This window comes from Pagrus pagrus, assembly GCF_965226575.1.
Source record: "Pagrus pagrus genome assembly, chromosome: 10".
NCBI classification, from domain to species: domain Eukaryota; kingdom Metazoa; phylum Chordata; class Actinopteri; order Spariformes; family Sparidae; genus Pagrus; species Pagrus pagrus.
This window is the reverse complement of record NC_140194.1, coordinates 17,804,743-17,828,535: the sequence shown is the minus strand read 5'-3', so window position 1 is coordinate 17,828,535 and position 23,793 is coordinate 17,804,743. Positions and strand designations below refer to the sequence as shown.

The following is a 23,793-nucleotide window of genomic DNA, read 5'->3' as shown; positions in this document are numbered from 1 at the left end:
GCTTAAACTTCAATGCAATTCCTGATTAGAAAATCAACATATGCAATGAAAAAATGCTCTTCGTACACATCAACATGTGCACTGATGAACCCAAGACATAACAGTCTAATTATGCCTGCTTAAATCTAGAACAGCTCATCCTAGCTTGCACTGCCAGCACCCATGCAAACCAACATGACACCGTAGCGTTCCCAGACTCTGGCAAGCAAACGCTTTCTCCTCATTGCAGCCAACGTTGCCAGCACGGCTTTAACGCTAATGAAATGCTAATGCAATGAATTTAGAAAAGATAATGAGATGTAGAAAGATAATGAGATGTGCCGTGATATGCCCTCACCCGTAACCTCACTCCCTGTCTGTTTATCCTGTACGCATGTGTCGTGTTCACTTGTATGTGTGAGAAAGCCACGTTTTTACTGACGCAGGCTGCAGCTGTGGCTTTGTGTAACCTGACATGAGAAGAGTGATACGGGTGCTTACAGTGTGACGCATGCAGAAAAAACAAGGTACGAGTGTGCCAACTGTTTACAGTTTAAAATATACATATATTTTTTTTTAAATCGCATTGCTTCGCAACTGCACATATTTTCATACAAGCCACTGATGCACAAGCCATGATGTTTCATCAAATTACTAATTAGAATAATTAATCACCTAACTAATTAACCTAATTAGTTTGGTTGTCCATGTTCTGTAGCCCTCATGTGTATAAATGAGCATTTAAAGGCAGAATGAGTAGGATTTTCCTGAGAAACAATGTATCGACTCATACAAAAGTAACCTTTCTCAATGGTCACTCATGACCCACTAGACGTGTGTGGCTGTGTCTGTCAGCAGATACCTCTCTGCTTGTATTTTCTTATTTTGCTGAGTACCGTTGGGCAGTGGGTGTGTAGTCCCCAGCCAATAACAGAGCACAGGATGTGAGAGCCACAGGTGGCTAAACATGCTGTGCTCTGGCAACCACGGTCAGAGGTTATAACCTACTGGGGCCTCATTTATAAAGTGGACATAGGATCGATTTTACTAATACATGAAAACCATGTATAAATATTCATTTTTTAAAACCTTATTTTAATGTGGAAATGCTCTTATCTCGAAGCAAAGTCTACACTTTGACACAAGTGATTTTCCTACTGGTTATCTCGGGGTATTGCACTTTGGGATGCATTTGCATCCAATTGTTAGAATAAATGTTTGTTCATTTATCAATTTATTTGACATGGTCAATACATGAAGGCATTGTTACGTCTAATTAAAATGCAACCGATGCATTGTAAAAAGGACTTTTTGCCATGGTTAATAATGGAATAAGACGGATACAACACTAAACATAAAATACAGCACTTTTAAATAGACATGATACATAGGCCTAATCCACAAATGTGAATGTGTCAGTGATGCCAACATCTTATCCAGGCGCTGGGCTGCCAAATTCGCATGAGCTTTATGAAATAATGTGTAGCAGCGACACACTCCCATGCTGCATGTTTGGCCTTGTCAAACCACTTTTTAGTCCACTGAATAAAAAGAACTGCCTTGCTTTATATCCCATGATCCCATCTTCCAAATAGTTTTTGTCTTTTGGTCCATGGTTTTTCCTGACCAAACCCTCAATTTTGATGCCATTATGTAAGGGGAAATGGCAAGGCAGGTGCCATCAATTTAAAGGTAGAGAAAGGGGATTCTGGAGATGGATAGTGATTGCTGAGTCTCATTCCCAGGTCGTCAAACACTGACGTATTGGGTTGGAATTTCAGGGTGAATACCGACCCAAAGTTGATTTGAGATTTATAGATCAGTTACAAATGGGTTTCTTGGAACCTGCTTAACCAAGGTTTTTGATGCTCAGCACCTTTTATGAATCAAACGTAAGCATACCGTGTTCAAGTATAAATGATTTCTATAGATTTGGCCCTGTTGTCATTGAGGGGGCATCTTTGACTGTTGTGTTTACAAACCACATCCTACAAATCCTACTCCTTCTGCCCTCAAGGAAACACAGTCGATAAAGTGTGAAGAAAAAAAGCTTTCAAGCCCACTCACAGCGTTACATGTGTGCTCTGTTATTTTTACGTGTAATAAATAACTTCCTGAAACATGTAGGCTCGGGTCAGTTCCACTGAGGTGCCCTCAGCTCAATATTCCCTAAAAATACCACTGTAGTACAACAATAGCACTTTGAAATAATATATCGTCTTAGTGTTGTTGTCTTAATATAGATCATGATGCTGTACTGTCATACACCGAGCAGCTTGTGTGTAAAATTCATGTCTTGCTCCCTGTTATGATTCATCTTTTTTGCAGCTGCAACAGGCTGCAGAAATACTGCACATGCTAACATGAGGCTGTCAACATGTTCACAAGAACAATATAATTCCATTTGTTAAACAAGGACTTTGCTTGCTTTTTCAAGTGCTGACTATTCTGACAGAGCTATTTTTGAAATACTTTTGTCCATGTCAACTGTACAGCAGTGCCTGCCAAAGACATAGTCATCAAACAGTGGAGGCCTATTGATTAGAGCCGTCTAACTCGGAGAAAAGCAAGAAAACTGAACTGTTTTGAGAGCAATTTCAACTCAACTTTTTTCTTTTTCTTTTGCTCAAAGATTGCTTTAGGGTGGCCGGGAGGCTCTGTCTCTTTGATTCGAAATCAGCAATGAAATAAGGAGGCGTTCACAGTGTCAGCACGAATACTTTCAGAGTGGCAGTACGCATTTGAATATGTCATATTTCCTATTCCTGTACATCGAAAGGCTGCTTTGTGTTTTTTACTTCTATAGCTAATAGATCAGAGCAGGTATTTGTGTTACAATGTACAATATTCACAAAGACTTGTCTTAGTAGTCAATGTGTTTCTTCAGTATTAAGGTAAAAAAGATCAGTGTTTTGTTTTTTGTTTGTTTTTTAGTTGTTGTTTTTGTTTTTTTCAAGAAGCCTATCGCAGCTATCTTAATGTTGCTGCTGGCTTAGCAACCCCATATGTTGTCGGCTAGTTTAACAATGCATGATGTTATACAAGCTAATCAGCTAAGTTTTGCAACCATCCATTCATTCTCTATCACTACTTATCGTGTTCACAGCTGCAGAGGCCTGGAGCCTATCCCAGCATGCAGTGGGCGAGAGGCAAGGTATACAGCCTGGACAGGGTGCCAGTCTGTCACAGGGCTAACACATATAAAACGACACATTCATATTCACGCCTACGGGGTGTTTAGAGTTTCCAGGACACCTAACCTGCATTTTTTTTGGACTGCTGCAGTAAACTGTAGCACCCGGCGGAAACACAGACACGAGGAGAACATATATACGCCACAGAGAAAGGCTCCAGGTCTTTCTTAATGTGAAGCGACAGAACTAACCTCTGAGCCACCGTGCTACCTTAAAACCTTATGCTACAAAGCATCACGCAAGGTCTGCCAGATGAATGTAGTGGAGTACAAAAAGTATATTTTCCTCTGACATCTGCATAAATGTCTTAACTGAAACAGAAGTACCTTACACTTGCTACTCTACACTGTAGGTTCTGAACTTTAAACAAGTGAAGCATGTATACATGACTACATGATTAAAGATCAGAGTCCCGCTTTTCCCCTGTAGTCAAGTGTAACCCACCATGTGCTCAAGCACGTGCAGCGACGTCGCATCAGAGCCACAGTGTGAGGATGACTCACCACATATGCACTCGCTCACTGCCAGATCTCCAGTGAGGCCTCGCCTGCAGGTACACACACAAAGAGAAAACACTGACTGCAATGCTCCTGCCTGGAGACAAATGCCTGTCCAAATACTACACTAAGTGCACAGCAAGATAATTAGGAAATAATTCACTGATGCTGAAAATAAAGCACACAGGAACTTTTGGGAATCGCTGGCAATTACCAGCTCATGCCTGTTAACACGACACATTCATTTCTTTCGCAATGATACTGTACCACCACCAGTCTTGGCAAGAACCACAGTGAAAATATGAAAATAAAACATATATTTCTCGTTATAAATATAACCAAAATGTATTTTAAAAAAGAAATCTTAAAATATTGCATTTTCCGCTGATAATGAAAGAAATGTCTGCCATGTCTTTTTGTTTCACAGACCGAAAACTTGACAGTCATGTGACACTGATGTAGGATAATAGAAAAGAAAAGGCAGAATAAAAATGTAAATATCTCACAATTTTAGAGCCATTATTGTGAAACTACTCATTTTTGCGCTGTGGACCATTATAGCTGTTACACATTTTGACGTGACTGCACGTCAAATTGCATGTTACTGGTTCGGATTAAAGACGGTAGTATGCACGTTGGTTCATTTGCTATTTTGCATGCATATATTACAATGAAATACCCATTCAAATTCCTGTTCGACTTAAATATGCTCATCACCGCTGCATACGGATCAGCAGTAACGCTTCTCCATTAATCCACGTGCTGTAAGATATGAAAAATCTGTTTGTGTAATTGATCGCTGGATGCACAGGATCGCATGACAAAAATACTCTTCATGTCCAGCCAATCTTTTTCAGCTGACGAGAGAAAAGATTCTGCAGAGTGCAACTAAACAGTTATTTCACACTTTACTACACTCACTGTATTACCTCTTCAGAATCTACTGCTAGATGTGTTGAGTCTATTCTTAGGCACTACAGCACTCTGCTGTGTGTACTCACCTTTTTTTTTTTAACTCAAAGCTCATTAACATGGGCTTGCTATCCTTGTCATAATCAACCCTTCTTCACCCCACATAATTAATCTCTCAACCATGTCTTATTTTCTATCTCAAAACAAAAAAAAAAATACATGGCTATATATGACATTATTACATTATGTCTATGTCATTATTATCAAAGTTGCGGCAGTATTATCAAACTTATTTTATATTGAAAGGAGAGGATTATGAAGATAAATATGCCCTATTGAGTACACCGACTAAGCCTGCAGTTGGCCTAATTACAAAGACACTGGCTCTAAAACCCCAGCAGAGCCTTCTTCGTCTTCATAATGCATTCATGATGGGGTGATTCATTGTGCTGTGGAAGAGCTACTGCCAGCCTGATACTGAATCCGCCTAATATTGTTCAAACAGGTGTTTAATGAGAAGTCCCAACTCCCAGAGACTGATGGGATTAATGGACATTTTTCCCATGTTTTGTGGAGAACACAGAGCTCAAAACCTCAAATACGCTCAATTTCTTTCAGCTTAATGCTTTGAAGTGCAGGACTACCTGGCAGAAAGAGATTCTTGCGTGACCACCAATTAACCGGACTTTGCCTTTTGACCGCGGACGAGGTAGTATGAAAGGCAAAGCGGTGCAGAGAAACAGTGAAGGTGTTATTGTTTCGACTAGGAATGTGAGAACCAAAGAGGGACCAAACCAAGAGAGATGCAAGACTGAGGCAAAATGTTCGTTTTGAATTATTTGTACATTTATTATATGAATGTAATTTCATTTCACATGTAAGCAGGCATGTTTCTAAATCTACAGTAGTGTTTCTTCGCCACAATGTTCCACTGTATGTACTGTGTCCAAGGCACTGAATCAAAGCTGTTTGTTCGAGAGATGAAAAGGCTCATCAAAGAAAGAGGCAATGTTTAAATGAAACATAATGTAACTGAAAGAGGATAATAGTTCATCTTTGATTAGGTTTTTATTATTTTTTAGACTGAAATCCATTTTGAAAGGTTGGATCTATTTCTTTAAAGAACCATGCATTTTTCTCAGTCTGCAAAGATCAATCATCGTCCTTCTTTAAACTTGACATTAGCATTATGCTAAAAAGAAACCCCGTCGTGATGTCTACTGGGTCGCATCTCTATTCAGAGAGCCAGTTTTCTACTCAAAAGGAAATGAGGTGCTTTCACAAAGCTAAGCTAGAGCTTGTCGATCCATTCATATGCTCTTGACTCTCCATGTTTTCTTGCGTGTTGTGTTGCGTCAAAATGGTTGAAGGAGGATGATTGATGTATTCAGACCCTTTTATTTTACCCTCTCTCTCCCCCAAGCAGATCTCATTGATTTTCTGAAATGTGGTTGGGAATCACAATCATTCTTGAGAAAGAAATAGCCCAGAACATGTCAGATGGGTGAAACAAAGTCCGCCTGCCACTGCTGAGCTTAGCTCACGAGGGAACCTAAACCAGCACGCCAAAGGCTGCCTCTATTAAAATCAAACCCAAGGAGGAAATGTAGAGTGTCTCTGCACACAGACATGAAAATGCTGCTTTACCTTGGACAACCAATGGTTGCTGCTCAGGGTTGATAACGAAATTGCCCTCAGGTCAGTAGCACAGTGCTTAACAGCACCATTGAGAATACTGCAGTGATGAACCTATGAGTGAGATTAATTTTCTTGCGGACATTACTGTCAAACATCACTGCCTGTGTAAGTTAATGAAAATAGATGCTTTTCATTTCTATAATATCCCTGCCACGTAAACACGTATTCACTGATTCATCTCAATAGGCAGATTAAAATAACCCCTTTTTGTATAAGCTGCTCTGACACACAGCCCGTGTGCGGTAATACCACATCCACCATGGACATTTTTAATAGTTATTACTAATTCTATTATCACTGTGGGATGTCCGATTACCTCCCAGGCCTATTGTGCCATGTCAGGCGGGTATACAGTTTACAATACAGGATGCAAGGGATCCAATGACACAGGGGTAATCTGATGTAATGAAATAATAATAAAAATGCTAAAAAAAAAAAAAAAAAGGTGGCGAGCCGGGATGCAAAATCTTTCTTTGGCATTTGATACCGTAGGGGTCGTTTACATATGATCCCGGTAAATCTCCAAATCATTATGGATGATCCTGATGACTTTCCCTCTCTCTCTCTCTCTCTCTCTCTCTCTCTCTCCCCGTATCCCTCCCTGTGTGATAGATTAACTAAGCAGTAACGATGTCTCTCTTGTGGAATGGACAGTGCAAATCGTTGTAGGTTCTAAGCCAGCCAGCGGAGACAGGGCTGGCTGGGCAGAGTGATAGATTAGGGATTTTTAAATACTCCTCCTGGTGAGTTCTGCCGCAGCCAAGAGAGCAGCTGGGGTTTTTCTCACTCTGCAAAGGGGGTGGAGAAGGGCCACAGATGGCCATGGGCCCTGCAGGTCAACGCTATTCAAAGATGCATCCTGGAGTGAATGAGTGCGTAAATTAATCTAGGCCTGCGGATGCATTGGAATTTACTGCGCTATGTTCTGCAGTAATGAAGCCCGTACTTTAAATCCATATTATATATGACACATAAGCTATTAAAGAAGACTTTGCACGACTGTCAAGCTCAGAGGAGTGTTATTACTCCCTATTGATTTAAAGATACATTTTACTTTGCACAGAGCATGGAGAATAATAATGTAAACACTTCAACTTTGAAATAACTAAATCATCACTGAAAGCACTGCCACAATGGCGCTTCATTTCAGGCTGTGTGCCAGGTAGCAGTATTTCATCACTCTGCTTATACACTGTGCATGTCAGTCATGTCCCTGTTGGTTAGATCATCTTGTGATCTCTGTTCCCTTTTGTCGCTGCAGTTTGTCAGTATTTGAGGTAAAATGCAAACAAAATGTATAACCTTTTTTTCCAAGGTGAGCAAAGATGATCTGGCCTTGTTGGAGCTCGGTTAGTCATCACAGGTTTGTTGAAAACATCAAAGGGATGATGGCAAAAACTTATTTTTAAAAAGCTGCTTGTTGGCATTCAACCTAACATGAGTTTTTTATTGTAACAAAGTTGAAAATGAGAGTCCTCTTACATAAAGTGTTTTTTTCTATATTCCAATTGTCTGTTTCCAACCCAGTCACCAGGATATAATGTTAGTATATAAAATTTTCTGCAAAGGTACGTCCAAGGTGGACATCTGTAGCATATCACGTTTACATTATATGCTTATTAGCTGACTTTCACTTAATGAGGTGAAGGGGATGGTGGTGCCGTTGTTAAGGACACCTTGGGGGGATATTACCATCCATTTTTGTCTTGTGAAAAGCAGATGTATTTTTTTTAAGGAGACCCGTGGACATTTCCACCATTTTTCGTGGCGCCAAAAACTATGGGCTGCCTATTTTTCCATGGGAAGTTGGACTATCTCTATCTGTGATTGTGGCAACTAAAACGGCAAAACCAAATGTTTTTGTGCCTAAACCTAAGCAGAGCATAAGCATAGTGTTGTGACATAAGAGAAAAAGAAAATTCAACCTAAACAAGACGTAAAGTTGCAACATAAAGACTTTTATTCTGGTGCTTCGGTTGCTATTTTTAAACAAAATTAAGTTGTTCACTGAACATGCCTGTGCGAGGTCTCTGTAGACAAGACTGATATGTTGACAGGCTGCCTAGTTGGCTTGAGTGCTTAAACAGAGAGTGAGGCTACATTTCAATATGCGTGCACACACATCTTAAACAGATTAAGCATCTGCATAAATCTTTACTTAAGCAGGTTGCTGGGTCACGCAAATCTGGGTTTAAGCTAAATGATCTTTCTGAATGGGCTTGCCTGACACTTGAGGTGTGAATCTGGCATGGATTACTTAGGTTAGTCAGAGGGGGTTTGACCTCAAGGTGGATTTTAAAAGCTCCGTCAACAATTGTTTTCTCCAAACTTTGGCTGGAGTATCGACAAACTCAGTATCTATTTTTCTCTTTGCAACTGCTGTGTCAAGCATTACTTGGAGGAATCATTGCTAGCTTGATGTGTGAAGTGTAAAGTGTCAGTGCCATAATTTTGAGGCAGCTCTGTTATGCTTGGTAGTGTGTGGACGATATTTACTGTAGTAGTGTAACTTGTTTTGATGGATAGAAGCCCCTCTTTATCAACTCCCACACTCAACATCATAAAAATGGGTACACCTGTGCACCTTCTGTCACAGGCACTGAACCTTGACAATATCCATCATAACCCAGTTTTCATGTCACAATAAACAAACACTTATTTGCCAAATATTTGAGTGCACTCTGACACCCCCCTTCTGAGTGTGTGTGTGTGTGTGTGTGTGTGTGTGTGTGTGTGTGTGTGTGTGTGGATCCCACATTTTGGTGGTGCACTCCAATATTAAGCCTCCCTCTGGGGCTTTGATGTGTCAACTGATTTCTGGGGGTGGAGGCACAGAGCGATTTACAGTGGCAAGAGATATGATCAAATGCACCAGGAGACAATACATCTGGATGTGCAGTGGGAGCAGAGCCTGTTCATGTCAGAGGAAGGAGGAAAGAGAGAAAGGTGCACAGTGTCTTACCTCAGGCGGAGTGTCATCTCAGCTGGGTGGATTTGTATCGGAGTTTTGATGTATTTCACTCAAGCTTTCCCTTGTAAAAGAGACTCAGTATACTTTTAAAAAAGAAAGGAAAAAGGTTTCTGCATTAGTACCTCTGAAAAATACATTTATGTAAGGGTAATTGTGAGGTATATGTACTTAACATGAGTATTTAGATTTCCTAAAACTTGATATTTCTTCTTTACTTCAATTCAGAGGCAAACAATGTATACCTTCAATACTTTCTACTGCACTGCATTTATTTGACAACTTTAACAGTGACTATTTCACAGATTTAGTTTAAAGCAACATTATGTAACATTTTTTAATGTTAGGTACTACAGTACGTTGTTTGTAGTTGGCACCTACATTACATGTGACAAATAGTCACAGACCTGGGATTTGTATTTACGACTGTGAGACACTGTGGGGGGCGCCAAATCTCACAAAATCCCAATTTCTACATAACGTTCCCTTAATAATAAAAAATATTATCAACACAACTATTCAGAGTAGCTTAACCACCTTACTAGCTTCAAATTTAAAATGATGAACACATGAATGCATCAGAAATCCAACTGGAATGGCACTCAGTCGAGCACATACTATCACCAAGGCCAAACAGTCCCCTTTAAACCAGTCAAGCCTAATCCAATATCAAATAAAACATATTCAAATGTGCCAGATTCAGGTTTTATTGGAACTGCATCAAATCAAATGTTAAAAAATGCCCTACCTCTCAATGATAAAGAAAGTGGGGAAAAAAAATTCTAGATCCATCTCTTTATGCGGATCTGCAACAAAGTTGATGGGGTCTATTTGGGCCATCCTCCATCCAAGTTTGACAGAAATCCATTCACTAGTTTTTGTGTAATCGTGCTGACAAACCAACCAACCAACCAAAGAACACAGTCTAAAATATAACACCCTTGGCAGAGGTAATAATATAATATATATGATTCTTTAATACAGCATGTCATTCTGCATAATGAGTGTGTTTACCTTTGGTATATTTCTATGCTAACACTTTTGTTTTTCACTGAAGTAATAAATTAAAATGCAAGACTTTTGCTTGTGACACTTTTTCATCACTATGTTATTGCTAACTTTACAAAGTACCGCTGAAATGTATCCTTGTAATGCTATTGCTCCAGTATACATACTTGATGAGTGATACTCAGTATCAGTAAATAAGGGGTGGTGCAGTGGCAGTGAGAGGTATCACCTTCATCGAGAACGACTTCAAATTTTAAGTCGTTTGAGGTGATTACATTCCAGAATCAAACTTCTGACAGAGGTCGATCAATCAGTCCCAGGGTAAAACTTAGTAAAACCACAAGGGATGCATGTGGCTCAGCATATTAATCTATTCCTCCTGTAGTCCTCCTACTGTAGCCTTTGCATCTGAGAAGTAAATGGACACTCAGTAAACAGAGCTAATGTGCAAATCGTTAACTTAACAGTTTGGATAAAAAGGTCCTGCGTGTGTATGACTGCTTGGAGGTCACAGTGACATGTTTCCTTTCAATGATCACATTGATTCACAGTTTAAGTGGTTCCATAGCTTTGTAAACATCGACGTAGAAATAGTAACCGTGTCCTAGTTTCATATATTGATTGTACACAATCAATGTTCACTGTGTAGAAGGGATGTTTAAAATATGTATCAGGTATCAATGGCACTATGTGCATGGAAGTTTACAGTACTCGGCCATTGGCTAATTGGTATAACGTGGGATTAAAACAAAATGAACATACTGTGTTACACAACATACATTTCCATACAAAAGAACCATTATGCCTTTTCTTTTGGTTATCTCTATTAGTTTTGCTGTTAAGGGTTCAGAGTTTTCTTTCTAAACAAAAAAGTTTCTGTTCTTAGTTTTTTCCAATCACGAGAACAAACAATCAGGGGGTCACAAGTAAAACACTGCTATATTGTGCCAACAATGATCAGAAACTCCACAGAGTAACCCGTATTACACAAACAATGAAGATCGAAAATTACAACCTATCTTTTCAGTATAATAACTAAGAAAAACCGGACAGAACAGAAGTTTTACAACAGGGATAAATGACCACGACCTTTCTCTCCAGTTCATTGTTGTCTCTTCATTCATGGCTGCATGAGAACAGGAATTAATCCTGCAAAGCTTTCTTTGGAGCAAATTCTGCAAAAGTTTGAATTTTATCTCTACTGTAAGTTTGAGAGACAGCATTAATCATTGGGTGTCAATTGGGACCATATAAAGTGATAAGAAGTTGAGTTAGGGAGGGACCATTGGGAGCTTCAACTTGAGAGCAGGACAGGCGAGTCAGAGCTGGGCACATCTCTGCCTTGTGTCGAAACCAAACTGTACACGATGGAGTTATTGATTAAATGTTCTCTTAAAAGGCCAGTTGGATGGAGAAGGTTACACCAAGGTTTTCACAACAGGGAATGGAGATGCATTTGACCTGGCAGTTGAGGATAGGCGCTGAGTGGGCACACAGCCCTTCTGTGGTCGGAAAACACACGGGCAATCTTCTTAAATGGAACCTGCTCATGCTGAAACTCACTGGGCTCAACCCCTATGGACTGAGGTAAGTGTCAAAACATCTGAAAAGTCTTTCAGGAGTTTTCCTGCAAGAAATGTTCAGAGGCCATAAATGGACTGCGTATGAATATCTTTGTCTTCAGACATGCAAGGAAGTTATGATGGCTAGTAAATGGCTTGTAATTGTAGCAGTTTCCAATAATGGGAACATAAATACAGGAATAATTTGAGCTAATTGACCAGAGAACAAAGAGTGCAATTACTATTTTAAGGCTCTTTCAAAAGGTTAATGTGGAGATAATTTGAATAAAGTGTTTTCTATTAACGAGCTAGGCACTTCTCAACAACGTGAGCCTAAAATGCTTTGTTGAGCTGAGGGGAACTACAAAGGTGGGTGATTTTTCTTTTTCTGTATGTTCCCCACTATGAGCAACCCCCTTCACATTACACCATCATTGTTAACATTGTTAATCTAAAATAATCTTGATTTAGGCAGCTTTAAAAATTAGCAGTTAAGTGCTTCACAGAACCAAGAGAAACAACCCAGTCGATAGATATAATGTTTGCAGTGAATGTTTCTGCAAACCACAGATATATCCAACGTTGACATTTGATGCAAACGTGGCATTTCACGTTCACATTGTAGGTTTATTAGCCACCTTTCACATCTGGAGGTGAAGGGGGTCATGGTGGTGTTATTACAAGCCAGTAAGGCTGCCAAATGGCTGACCGCAGTTCAAGTCACATCACTGGACATTTTTATGGATGCCTGTGGACATGTTTTTGTGGCGACCAATACTGGCTATTTTTTACGGGAAGTCAGACCATCACCATCCATGATCGTGGCCACTAAACCAGGTATATGTTAAGACAAACCCTACTTTTTTCCTAACCCTAACCAAGTGGTTTTTGTGTGTAAACGTAACCAGAGCATAAGTGCAATGTTGTGACAAGAGAGAAATAGAAAATTCAACCTAAACAAACGTAAAGTTTCAACAAAAAGAAAAAGTCAGTTTTAACTTATCTGTGGTTTGGCAGAAATGTACTCAGCTAACGATTGGGTTGAGAGAAAAACTGAACAATAGAGAGGAGAAATAAAGTTTTTTAAAAAGTAGTCGCCTGAGAAGGTAAAATTGAGCGGTAGATCAACAGGCAGATTGGTATGGCCTCACCACTTATGTGGTCGTTGTACCTGTAGTTACTGGAAGGGCTGGCTCAACCTCAGGGGTAGGGCGAGGCCGATCCAGCCACCCTTCACGATAGGGTAAGGAGCTCAGACATCTGAAAGGAGCTCAAGGTAGAGCCCTTTACAGTATGTTGAAAGGAGACAGTTGAACAGGTTTGGATACCTGATCAGGATGCTTCACATGTAGGTTTTCTGGCCACGTCAGAGATTGCACATTTCATCTGGCTTGGGAGCCCAAGGGTTCGGCCCCAGATAAGCAGCGAAGAATAGATGGATGGATTAACTCTCCCCCGTAATGTATAATAAAATAAGTCGTATCGTAATCCTGAACTCTTGACCTTTGATCGACTTTACAGCAAAGACTCCTGCTCCTCAAGGGCACTTTGACCGCAGCAGTTAAGAGAGAGAGAGACTTGTTGTAAAGTGGGATTTGGACCTGTGGACCCCCCTGTTTCAGTCAACTCTACATTCTGCCCAACAGAGTCTGCAATAATTGGTCACAGCCTGCCAGGACGGAGTCGTTTAGATTTGGAGGAGAGCACATGCTGTGAGGTTCCCTTTCATGATGACCATGTTCCTGATTTGGCACAAGTGAACCCCTTGGGAAGGATGCAAACAGCTGGGCAACACACATACACACGTTTGTGTGTCTATGTGTGTTGCCCAGCTACACACGCCTACACACAAAGCTCTCTATTCCCAGTGCACATGCTCACTTTCATTCTTTTAACTTAAATGCTGGAATCAAAAGGGTCACATTCAGCTGCAAACTCGTGCTACCCTTTGCATGTTACTGCTGTTGAATGATGGGAACACTACAACATTTAGACACTTAGAGTACGGCCTGAAAATATGAGTTTTTCAACAAGACAGGCCTGGTCTGTCTTGTTGAAAAATCATTTTATCAAGACTGATAAAATGTTTTGCTTTTACTAAATGAACATCCTGTGCTGGTACACTGAGTATTCCAGCGAGTGTACAAACAACAACTTTCTTACACAACTTTCTTGTACCAATCAAAAATATCAAAAGAAGCAAAGCTTGGTTTACCAATCTCTTTGAGCATCTCAAAACAGCATGCTGCCTTTTGGCATTTAGAGGTTAAATATATGATTGTGAACATTAGAGTTGTTCCAACTCATACTGCCGAAAATGCAGGTATCGGTATGGGTATCGGCGAGTACGTATGCATCGATCCTATACCACGTAATTTAGAAACGGGACCCTGCTACTTCCCAGTTATCTCCCCTAGTTTTGCTTAACATTACACACCAGAAATCAATTCTTCTTGATGCTCTAAAAGCCAACACAAGAAGTTCTGTGTGCTGCCCCTGGCAACAACACATGAGTCAGACAGAGCTAGCAACATGTCAGATATTTGGCAATATTTTACTCTGGATAACCCCACCAGTAAAACGGTGACATGTTCACTATGCAGCACTGTAATTTCAAGGGGTGGCACGACTGTTGCCAATTTCAACACCAGCAACCTTATAAAGCATTTGAAGACACATCACGTGAAAGAGAACCAAGAAAATGCTCTCCCCAAACTTTATGAGACGGTGAGGGAACACATTTCATCTAGGCTGAACGACGTGCAGGCAATCAGCTTTACTACTGACATTTGGATCTCTGACGTGTGCCCCATGTCTTTGCTGAGTCTGCACACTGGGTGAGTATCAGCGTAAACATTTGCCCTTCAAAGTGCGGTGCTGCAAGCAAACCAGTTCCGTGAGTAAGTTTTAAGGGAATTATTCACTTCAACAGTTTTTGAAGGAACTGTTATCCTTTCTTTATTTGTTCTTTTTCGGTTATGACTGACTGTCAGTAGATAATAAAAAAATGTGCGGCAATCATTCTCTGCAAGGTTGTACATGAGCCAAGGCCATACAACAATTACAGCAATCATATCACCTCCATACAGTTAGTAGTATATACAGCTGTTAGAAAAAAAAAAAAACTTTTTGAACACACACTGGTATCGGATCAGTACTTGGTATCAGCCAATACCATAAGCCCAGGTATCACAATCGGTATCGGGAAGGAAAAAAGGGTATCGGTCATCTCTAGTTACATTAATGTAGCAGCAAACAACTTCTTGCTATGTAAAGAATCCAGTGGTGGAAAGAGTACTGAAAATCTGTACACAAGTATAGTTTTGTTACTGGAATATTCCCGCAGTTTCTTTTTTTTTTCTCTGTATGTCAGGGTTTTTATTGGCCCGTGTGTGATCGGATAGCCTTATTGGCTACAAAAAGGCAGATGAAAAGTTTAGATATTAATTTAGATTGTACTCATTTTTCAATCATGATTTTAAAAATAATCAAGTACATGGAAGTACGAGTAAATTTACAAACTTGAAAAAATACACATAAAAGTGCAAGTAACCTAAAGAAATTGTTAATTACCGTAATATGAGTAGATGTAATTAGTTACTTCCAACACTGGTAAAGATATAGTCAAGTAACCACATCCTAAAAGGAGAATGACATTGCACTCCCCCGTGTGTTTTGTAATTAGAGCTGCAAAGATAAGTCAATAAGTCGATTGAAAGAAAATGATACGTCAACTAACAAGATAATTGTCATTTCAAAGTCATTTTTCAAGCAAATTGTCAAACATTTTTCTCATTCCAGCTTCTTATATCTATGGATTTGCTGCGTCTCTTTGTCATGAAAGATAGTACATGTAGAGCCTTTTGGACTGTTGATTAGACAAAAGAAGCAATTTGAAGACGTCACTTTGGGCACTGAGAAATTGTGATGAGCATTTTTCACATTTTTATACATTTCATAGGCTCAACAATTCATTGATTAATCTTAAAAATAATTGGGAGATTACTCTAAGATGAAAATAATCAATAATTACTGCTGTTATCTGAGTTTCTCTGTTGTTTGTAGCTAGGAAGGCCACGCATGCATGATAGAGCACAAAAGTCCTTCTCTGTCTCCCCCACATCCTTAATCAACATGGCTGCCTGGTTATGAAACTCCCTCATATTGTAGCTGAACAGTGCAGGGAAAAAATATTTGTGAAAGTATTTGAGGCAAGAATTAGAAACAGAATCATGATTCATGTTTGATCAGCACTGACTAGTTTTGCAGTTTGATTCGAGTTTCGTGAGCAGTTTGTGCTCAGATGCTGCTTTCTGTCTTGTTTTCTGTTTTTCGTTTAATATTATTTTTTTCAAATTTATTGAGCATATTTGTTTTGGTCTGAGATGCTGGTACTCTAGTGTAATATCTAGTGGCAGTGAATGTCATATGTGTCAATGTTTCACCTGAACTCATGTAATTGCCAGAAAATGCATATATACAATAGTTACACATGACTTTAGACTTCACCTAAAATTCACATTTAACAATGTGAGCTGTCCATTACTGCACCCCACTGTCCTTTCTGGTAGGTAAAGGAGTGAAAAACAATTATAACTCTTGAAATTGTAATAAAATTAAAGATCAAATCACATGAATATCTTCCAGGGTCCTGTGTACAAGTTTGCTTCTGAAATTTGCCTTGTAGTTGAACATCTTCTAACAGCGGACAAACCGAATCCCCTGCAGTTACACAACCACTGTGTATTTACAAACAAACATGTCTAAATGTGATTTCTCCTATTATGCTAGCAGCTTGAGAGCCATGACTCCAGTTCATGATTTGCAAGACAAAGCAGGTGGAAGTACTCCCACCTATGTTAATGCTTTTCAGTGAGTGTTAGCGTGAAGGCCAACACAGGGGTGGTCCTTATTTACCCAGCTGTTACTGTAGGTTGAGTCAAATCAAGCCGACGCACACTCACTATTGCCGGCCTCACAGCAGCATGACTGGAGGAGGATTAGCTTGTATTACATGCTTTACTATGATGCTGGCTTGCACAAATCCTTTCCTTCCTCTTCTCCTGCTGACTTAACACTGGAGTGTGTACCATAAACCGACACCAAAAGCCCAGAAAGAACATCTGTCCTTGCAGCAAGTTATCAGATTTTATTGAGAATACAATTTGCTTTTTAATTAGATATAGAAGTGGGTACATGCAATAGTTATGCTGACCTAACAGAACCATTTATTTAACGATTATTGCTTTCGGACCTTCAGCGTGTCCCCAGGGATCATATTGTCACCCTGATCCCCAAACGCCCTTGGCACTTAATTAATCAATTGATGTGATTGAGTGGCCTCTGTGTGCGAGACATAATGAGCTCCTGATTAAAATCATTACAGGAGGACCTGTAGACACTGTCACGTCTTGCGGGTCTAGCAGTGGGAACATGCTCCACAGTGATGTAACACTTTGTAAACTGGCCAAAAAATCTAAAGGATGAATGTCATCAAATGAAAGCGGATAGTGTTTATGTAAATTTCTGGATGCAAAAGACTTTTCTTTTCACTAAGACACAGAGGGGTGAGGTGCTATTGAACTATAGGGCTCGGAGTCCACTTATAAGACAAAGTGGCATAAATAGGAATTTAAATAGACAAAGTTCACAGATATGATATTTAAGAACACATTAATCTCAATCTCTTTGAGTTCTCGCTGCATTCAAGGTCAACCTTTATCGTCACTGTGTAGCCATTGAATAACAGAAGCTTGGGTTTCAAACAATCCTTCTGCTGATAATTCCCATAAATAACAGTGTTTTTGTTTGTTTATAAAAAAAAAAGATTCAGCTTGATAACTTAGTTTGCCATTTATTGTAAAGTGTATCCATATCCATTCATCTCTCCCCTAAACGACTTGTCCTCTACAGGGTTGTGGAGAGGTGGAGCCTATCCTATTCACAGGGTGAGGGGTGCAGGACGCCCGTCACAGATCACCAGTCTGTCACATCAGCATTGAGTTGGCCAACAGAGGTGATAAGGTGATATATAGACATGTCCCCATTTTAAAATACCAGCAAATGTAACTAAATAAAGGTACAGCTGTATAAAATATGTTAATTTTCCTCTATTTAGCCTACCTTACTAAGATTTCAAGATGGTGCTGTTCTTAAACCATGCATTTGGTGACGAGCTATTGTTTTCATTTTAAGTTAAGCCTACTAAATAAGGATTAGGCAGTGAGACTGATGCCAGATATGAGTATGAAAATTCATTTAAAGATTAAATCCTTCATACCAACCACATTTCACAGCATACATGGAAATATCAGACATTTGCTTATCAATAGTTTTGTTCAATAAACTTCCAGTCACCCACTCTGACATGGGGAACATAAGCACATAAGAAAATGGTTGGATGAAGTATTGGTTACACCGTTTGCTGAACAATGACTCATAACAAGACTGGCCTCATCATGAGTCATTCTGAAGATAATGAGACTTTGATTTTCTCATGTAAGCTTCCATTGGGTGCTTCAATAAGCAGCCCTGTAAATGTGAAAATGAAACGATCAATACTTACATGCACATTTGGACGTGTTTTTAATAATAGACACTACATGTCAACCACAACAAATCTTATAAGTCATTAGAAGTTTCACATTCAGGTTTCATCAAGATCTGATACCATTAAATCCAACACATCCTCATACCAATATAACTGTAAAGGTCGATTGCCAGCAACTCCCAAAACAACATATATCACCGTTCCCGAAACATTATGACTGTTGCAGTGTAACGGCATATCAGACCTTCATTGTACAGTTACAGTTTGATTGGATTTAGGAAAACACTGTGGGTTCAATTGAAATAAATAAGTATATAACTAAATATGGGCCAGTAGCCAGTATATATGTAAAATAGATTGTTAAAGATTATGCATTATGTAGAAATTGGTATTTTGTGTGATTGTGAGTGCACCACCGTTTTAAATACAAATCCAGGTCTGTAACAATTTGTCAGAAGTAATGTAACTACAAACAAAACTCATTAGGTCATAACAATGTTATGGGTGAAAACTTGTACCTTGAAGTAAACATGTATGTAACACTGTGGTCCTACCCTCTCACTGAAGTTACATAGTGCAGAAACAAGTGAATATGGGGGGGGGGGGGGGGGGGGGCAGAGTGGCTGAGACAGATACACCATTCACCCTATTACAAGACACTGTACCATCAAAATGATTTTGAAGCTTTTATTTTAAGGTAGAAAACGTACATAATGTTACTTTAAAATGCTATTTGCCCATCCCTTTTACTTTTACATTTTACATTTACAGTGAGGCATTAAAACCAATAAAGACAATATCTTACCACAGTTATGGTGATTTAACTTACAATATATCTGACTGTAAATGTCTTACTTCTCAAAGCAGTAACTCTTTATGCCAACAGACATCATTATGTTGAAAATAGACATTCTAAATGATAAAAGTCAATAGCAATAAACATTTACTTTAAAATCACAGAAGAGCCAATTGGCATAATTAAGTGTTTCATAGGTTGATTGAGATTGATTGGTGGAAAATTACAGCACAAGTAAATTGAAAAATCATCAGCTGTCAGCTGTGTCATAACTAACTGTGACTAATTGTACTCTCAATGTGTTTTACACAGAGTGTCTGTGATGTCAAGGAGATTTTTCAGCTGCTTTCTGGTAAAAGTCAGGGTTACAAAATGAATTCTCTCAACTGACTCAAAAAGGACAAAAAAGAAAATACACAATTAAATACATAACACGATATGTTATGTCTACCTGACATGTAGCTGAGGGCAGAGTTAAGTAACCCTGTGCAAAAAGAACCACAGTGTTCCTGGCCTTACCTTATGACTCCCACACTTAGTGCACAGAAATCCAACATATAAATGATACGTTTTAATGAAGTCACCACAGCAGCCTCCAGGGGACACTTTTCTAAAAGTGTTTCTGTTGAGCCTGACGTCTTTCCAATAGCCCTGCTCCAGTCAATACATTTCTGCGTGGGTCATTGGCCGCAGACTACATCAAGCTGCCATGAAAACTTTGAGGTACCAAAAAATTCTAAAAGAAAGGGAGTCAAAATGCACTGATTAATCCCACATCCCTCTTGCTTAATTCACACACGTCTTTATCGAACTAGAAATTGAGGAAAGGGTTTCTAGTTATTAAGGGCTGAAGTCTGAAGAGCCCTTTATATTCTCATAATATCACACTTAAAAAGAATGTGACTTTATTGTCTGTGAAGTCGATTCTATTGTCAGGAAATTGGAGACAGATTGAATATTCCTTTACAACCATGAATGTGATATTTTCAGATTTTACTTTGTAGCTGAGTCACGTTTGAAGCCATCAGAAATTGATGAATTCAAATCTTTTTAGATAATATTCTTAGCATAATTCACCACTCAAAAGAACTTAACATTAATAAGACTTAGCACTGTGTGCTTAACTGCACCTATAATCTCTTAAATAACAGGCAAGAATTTTCTTTTTTGTTTTAATGCTGGTTCAGATATTTGCTTGTGTGGCACTGATCCTACACTTTGTGTTTAATAAAACAAGCATCAGATTTAAACACTGCAAAATTAATGCTGCATCTGTAGCTGTCTGTGGCATTTACATAACCTGTTTGGTTTCAAGTAAGTTTCATTAAACGTATCTACGAAAAAAGTGTCAGATGAATTATTTCAGTCAGCAAAATTCAAGTGAGAAATTATTTTTTTCTTTGAATGCCTTGAAGGCTCTGCTTGATGAATCATATTAAATAAAATGAGATTTCTGTTAATATCAATTTCATGCTATTGGCTTTCTACAAGTGAACTTAAATTACAACGTGAAAATACAGTAATGTCACATGTAAAGGCGACATTGATGGACAAGTGACTGTTTTTGTTTTTTTGCCACATATGAATGAAAATCTCCACAAGTGACATTTACATTTTCACATCTACATTGCATACACTTGCATGTGGTTTTTTACATGTAGATTAGATTTTGCACACGTAGCAACAAAACATGGCACGTGAAATCAGATGAAAATTGCTCCTTTTTCATTTTTCAGACGTTTTCACATGCTTTTCACATGTGTACTAAAATTATAACGTGAAAATAATAATTTTCAATATACAAATGAAAATTGTAACATAAGGCATCCCATTTCAACATGTTTGCAATTCCCTTTATTTCACATGTGGATTAGAATCTCCACATATGGAAACGAGTTGGACGGATTTCTTTCCTTCAAGAACTACAACAAAGACAACAACAGGCAAGTTGGCTAATCTTGTATGGTATAAACTGCCTAAATGCATTGATATATTATTGTTATTTAAGACATACTTCTCCCTGCATCTTTCCTATTATTGTTGTAGAAATCATAGTCTGTTAATTGCTTTACTTAATAATCATTTCCAAACAAAGGTTTCCAATAAAACATATAGAAACATTAGGTATTCGCTGCATTTGAAATACCTTTAAGCAAAATATCAGACATAGTGGAACTCATTCAATCTGTTATTTTTCTTAAATTTCATCTAGCTTGATGAGTTCTTCACATTTTGTCCCCGTCACATCAACAGTGACATGCATTTACCCCTTATCTGGCCTTACTGTCATTTGCTTGAATGCATTTCAACCCTTGACTTGTTCCAACACACCATTACGGATGAGGAGGAAAAAGAGGATTTCTGAAGTGAATGGTGTCAAAACTGTTTGCTTTTTGCTCCATCAAAAAAAAGCCTGGAAGCGGCTTTCATGCTTACGTCTACCGGTTGACATCTTTACCACATTATGGTTCATGGGTCGTTTTGAGGTTGTCTAGTGCAGATGTATCTGCCGGTATCTGAGTAAACCTAGGCCCTTTCTTTATCTCTCTGCTGCAGCTTTCAATTCCTCACTGGAAAAATAAAAATAAGTCTCCGCAACCCCCTAACGTTTCAAGCAATTGCAATATCAGCAAAACGAGCTGAAGTAAATATACTGTGGTATTGATCGGTCATGCATTAGCATTTTAGTAGATTAAGCGGGAAACCGTGGGGGGCGTTCAGTTTTTCCATACAGCCGTCAAAATGTCAGTCATCAATCTTTTTGCACGCATGCACACATGAAATCCTCGAGAGGTATCTCAAATGAAGACAATGAACTGTCAAATACAGCCAGCATACTGATATTATAATCTTTGGGGGCGAAATGGTGACAACCAATTTCCTTTCTTGCTTGAATTAGAGCAGATCCAGGTAGTATTTAAAGCTCACAGCAGGTCAACATTGCGTCAATACTGCAACTGCAAGGAGCCTGTGTGAAATATCATGCTGAATGTCCCATGACAGCAGTTGTGTTCTGGTAGTTAAGGGGCAGTTATATGGCAGGGAGGATAAATTGAGGAAATTGTAGATGTCAATGGAAGTAGACATTCGGTCCAAAACAGAATGTCCAGTATTTGTGAACAGACATCATGGGGAATTGCAACACAAATGGCAATTCTCCTTTAATTTGACAAGGACAAAAATGACTTGCAATCCAAAATGTACTGAATTAACATTTAAATGTTAATTACCAGTGATTAAATAATGAAGGCAGACACAATTAAATTAAATAAAAATAGTAATTGTTCTTGACTCATTTGCATTAACATCATCATCCAACATGTCGTCCAATGTTTCAGTCAGCTTTTCATATCTTACAAAAGTCTTGTTTCTAGATCCAGCCATGTTGTTAAGCACTCAATTGATTCTGCACTTGCTGTTATACTATACGTGAATGCAAAACCGTTTTGCTTGGCAGATTTGTAAGGCTGATGTATGAGAATTACCAATAGCATTATACAGTGCATGTCTTTTGAATCTGATTCATGACTTGAAAACATATGACAATACTGCCGCTTAAGAGGCTGGTACAGTATCTGCACACAGCAGACGTAACAAGCAAAAAATGCCTTTCTCTGATCAGTATATCACCACTAACGACTGCTAGCACTCAGGGCCGGCTCTAGCCATTTTGGTGCTCTAGGCTAGATTAGGATTTGGAGCCTTCCCCCGAAGCCTGTCGCTACAATATATGGAAAACCGCCATCGGAAACACCATCAACATTTTAATTAATTACTCAAACAAAACAAAAGCATGTAGCGGTGATCGCCTATATGGCCTATGCCAAGAGCCGGCCCTGCTAACACTATTAATAATAATGATATGATAATAGCACAAAAGCAGCCCAAGCAAGTGAGGTTTATTGGTGGCTATGAAGCAATTATGCTGTTTTAGAGATAACACATTCCCACGAGGAGCCTCCATGATGTTCCCCCGAGAACATTCAAAGAATATAAGTGCAGTTCATCCCCTTCTTTTATTCCTCAACCACACATCATAGAGAACCAAACAACAAAGATAATGAAATCCGCTGGGAGAGCGGGAGGTCATCTGGTTTTAGTTCTCCTTCAACCTTGACCTACTTCTCTGAACAGATAGCCATTAACAATGAGAGCAACCAAGGAGAAAATAAACATGCAAAACACTTGAAAATGAAGGCGCTGAGGGTTCACTGGTGAAAGATCTATAAAACTAAAACCATTAAAAACATGCATTGTGTTCACTGCGGTTCAGAGATATCTCAATGAAAGTTTCTTTTTTTTTTTGTATCAAAACCAAATCACACTTTAAATCATTGGATTATATTGGAGAAAATTACTTATTACATGTTTGACCATTCGAAAATGTAATAAGTAAATAAGTAACCCTAACATGAACCCAAATGTTCAGCTTACAACTTAAGTCTAAAAAAGTCAAAATTTTCAGGCTTCAGTGTCTCTATCTAGCATGTTTTTGTTCCGTGTTGAATCAAAATTCAACGTTTACCTGTTCTGACTTACATCCATCAGCTTATGCCACATATGTTCTGCAAGTAAAGTAGTTTTAACCACAGCCAATCTTTTCTTCAACCTAACCAAGTAGTTTTGAAA

At 38.9% G+C, this 23,793-nt stretch overlaps 1 protein-coding gene across 3 annotated transcripts in view; it reads right to left on the bottom strand.

Moving 5' to 3' along the window:
* Positions 1 to 23,793, bottom strand: part of LOC311263988 (uncharacterized protein) — a 174,659-nt gene that overhangs the window by 75,424 nt on the left and 75,442 nt on the right. For 2 of the 3 annotated variants that reach the window (XM_084364466.1, XM_084364465.1), the window contains exons 2-3: positions 9,243 to 9,334; positions 3,618 to 3,720 (exon numbers count right to left, since the gene is read on the bottom strand). The exons of the other annotated variant lie outside the window; for it this stretch is intronic. In XM_084364466.1, coding sequence (XP_084220592.1) covers positions 3,618 to 3,720; positions 9,243 to 9,259 — 120 coding nt within the window. In that variant the 5' untranslated portion in view covers positions 9,260 to 9,334. The remainder of the gene's footprint in view (positions 1 to 3,617; positions 3,721 to 9,242; positions 9,335 to 23,793) is intronic. 3 annotated transcript variants of the gene reach the window in all.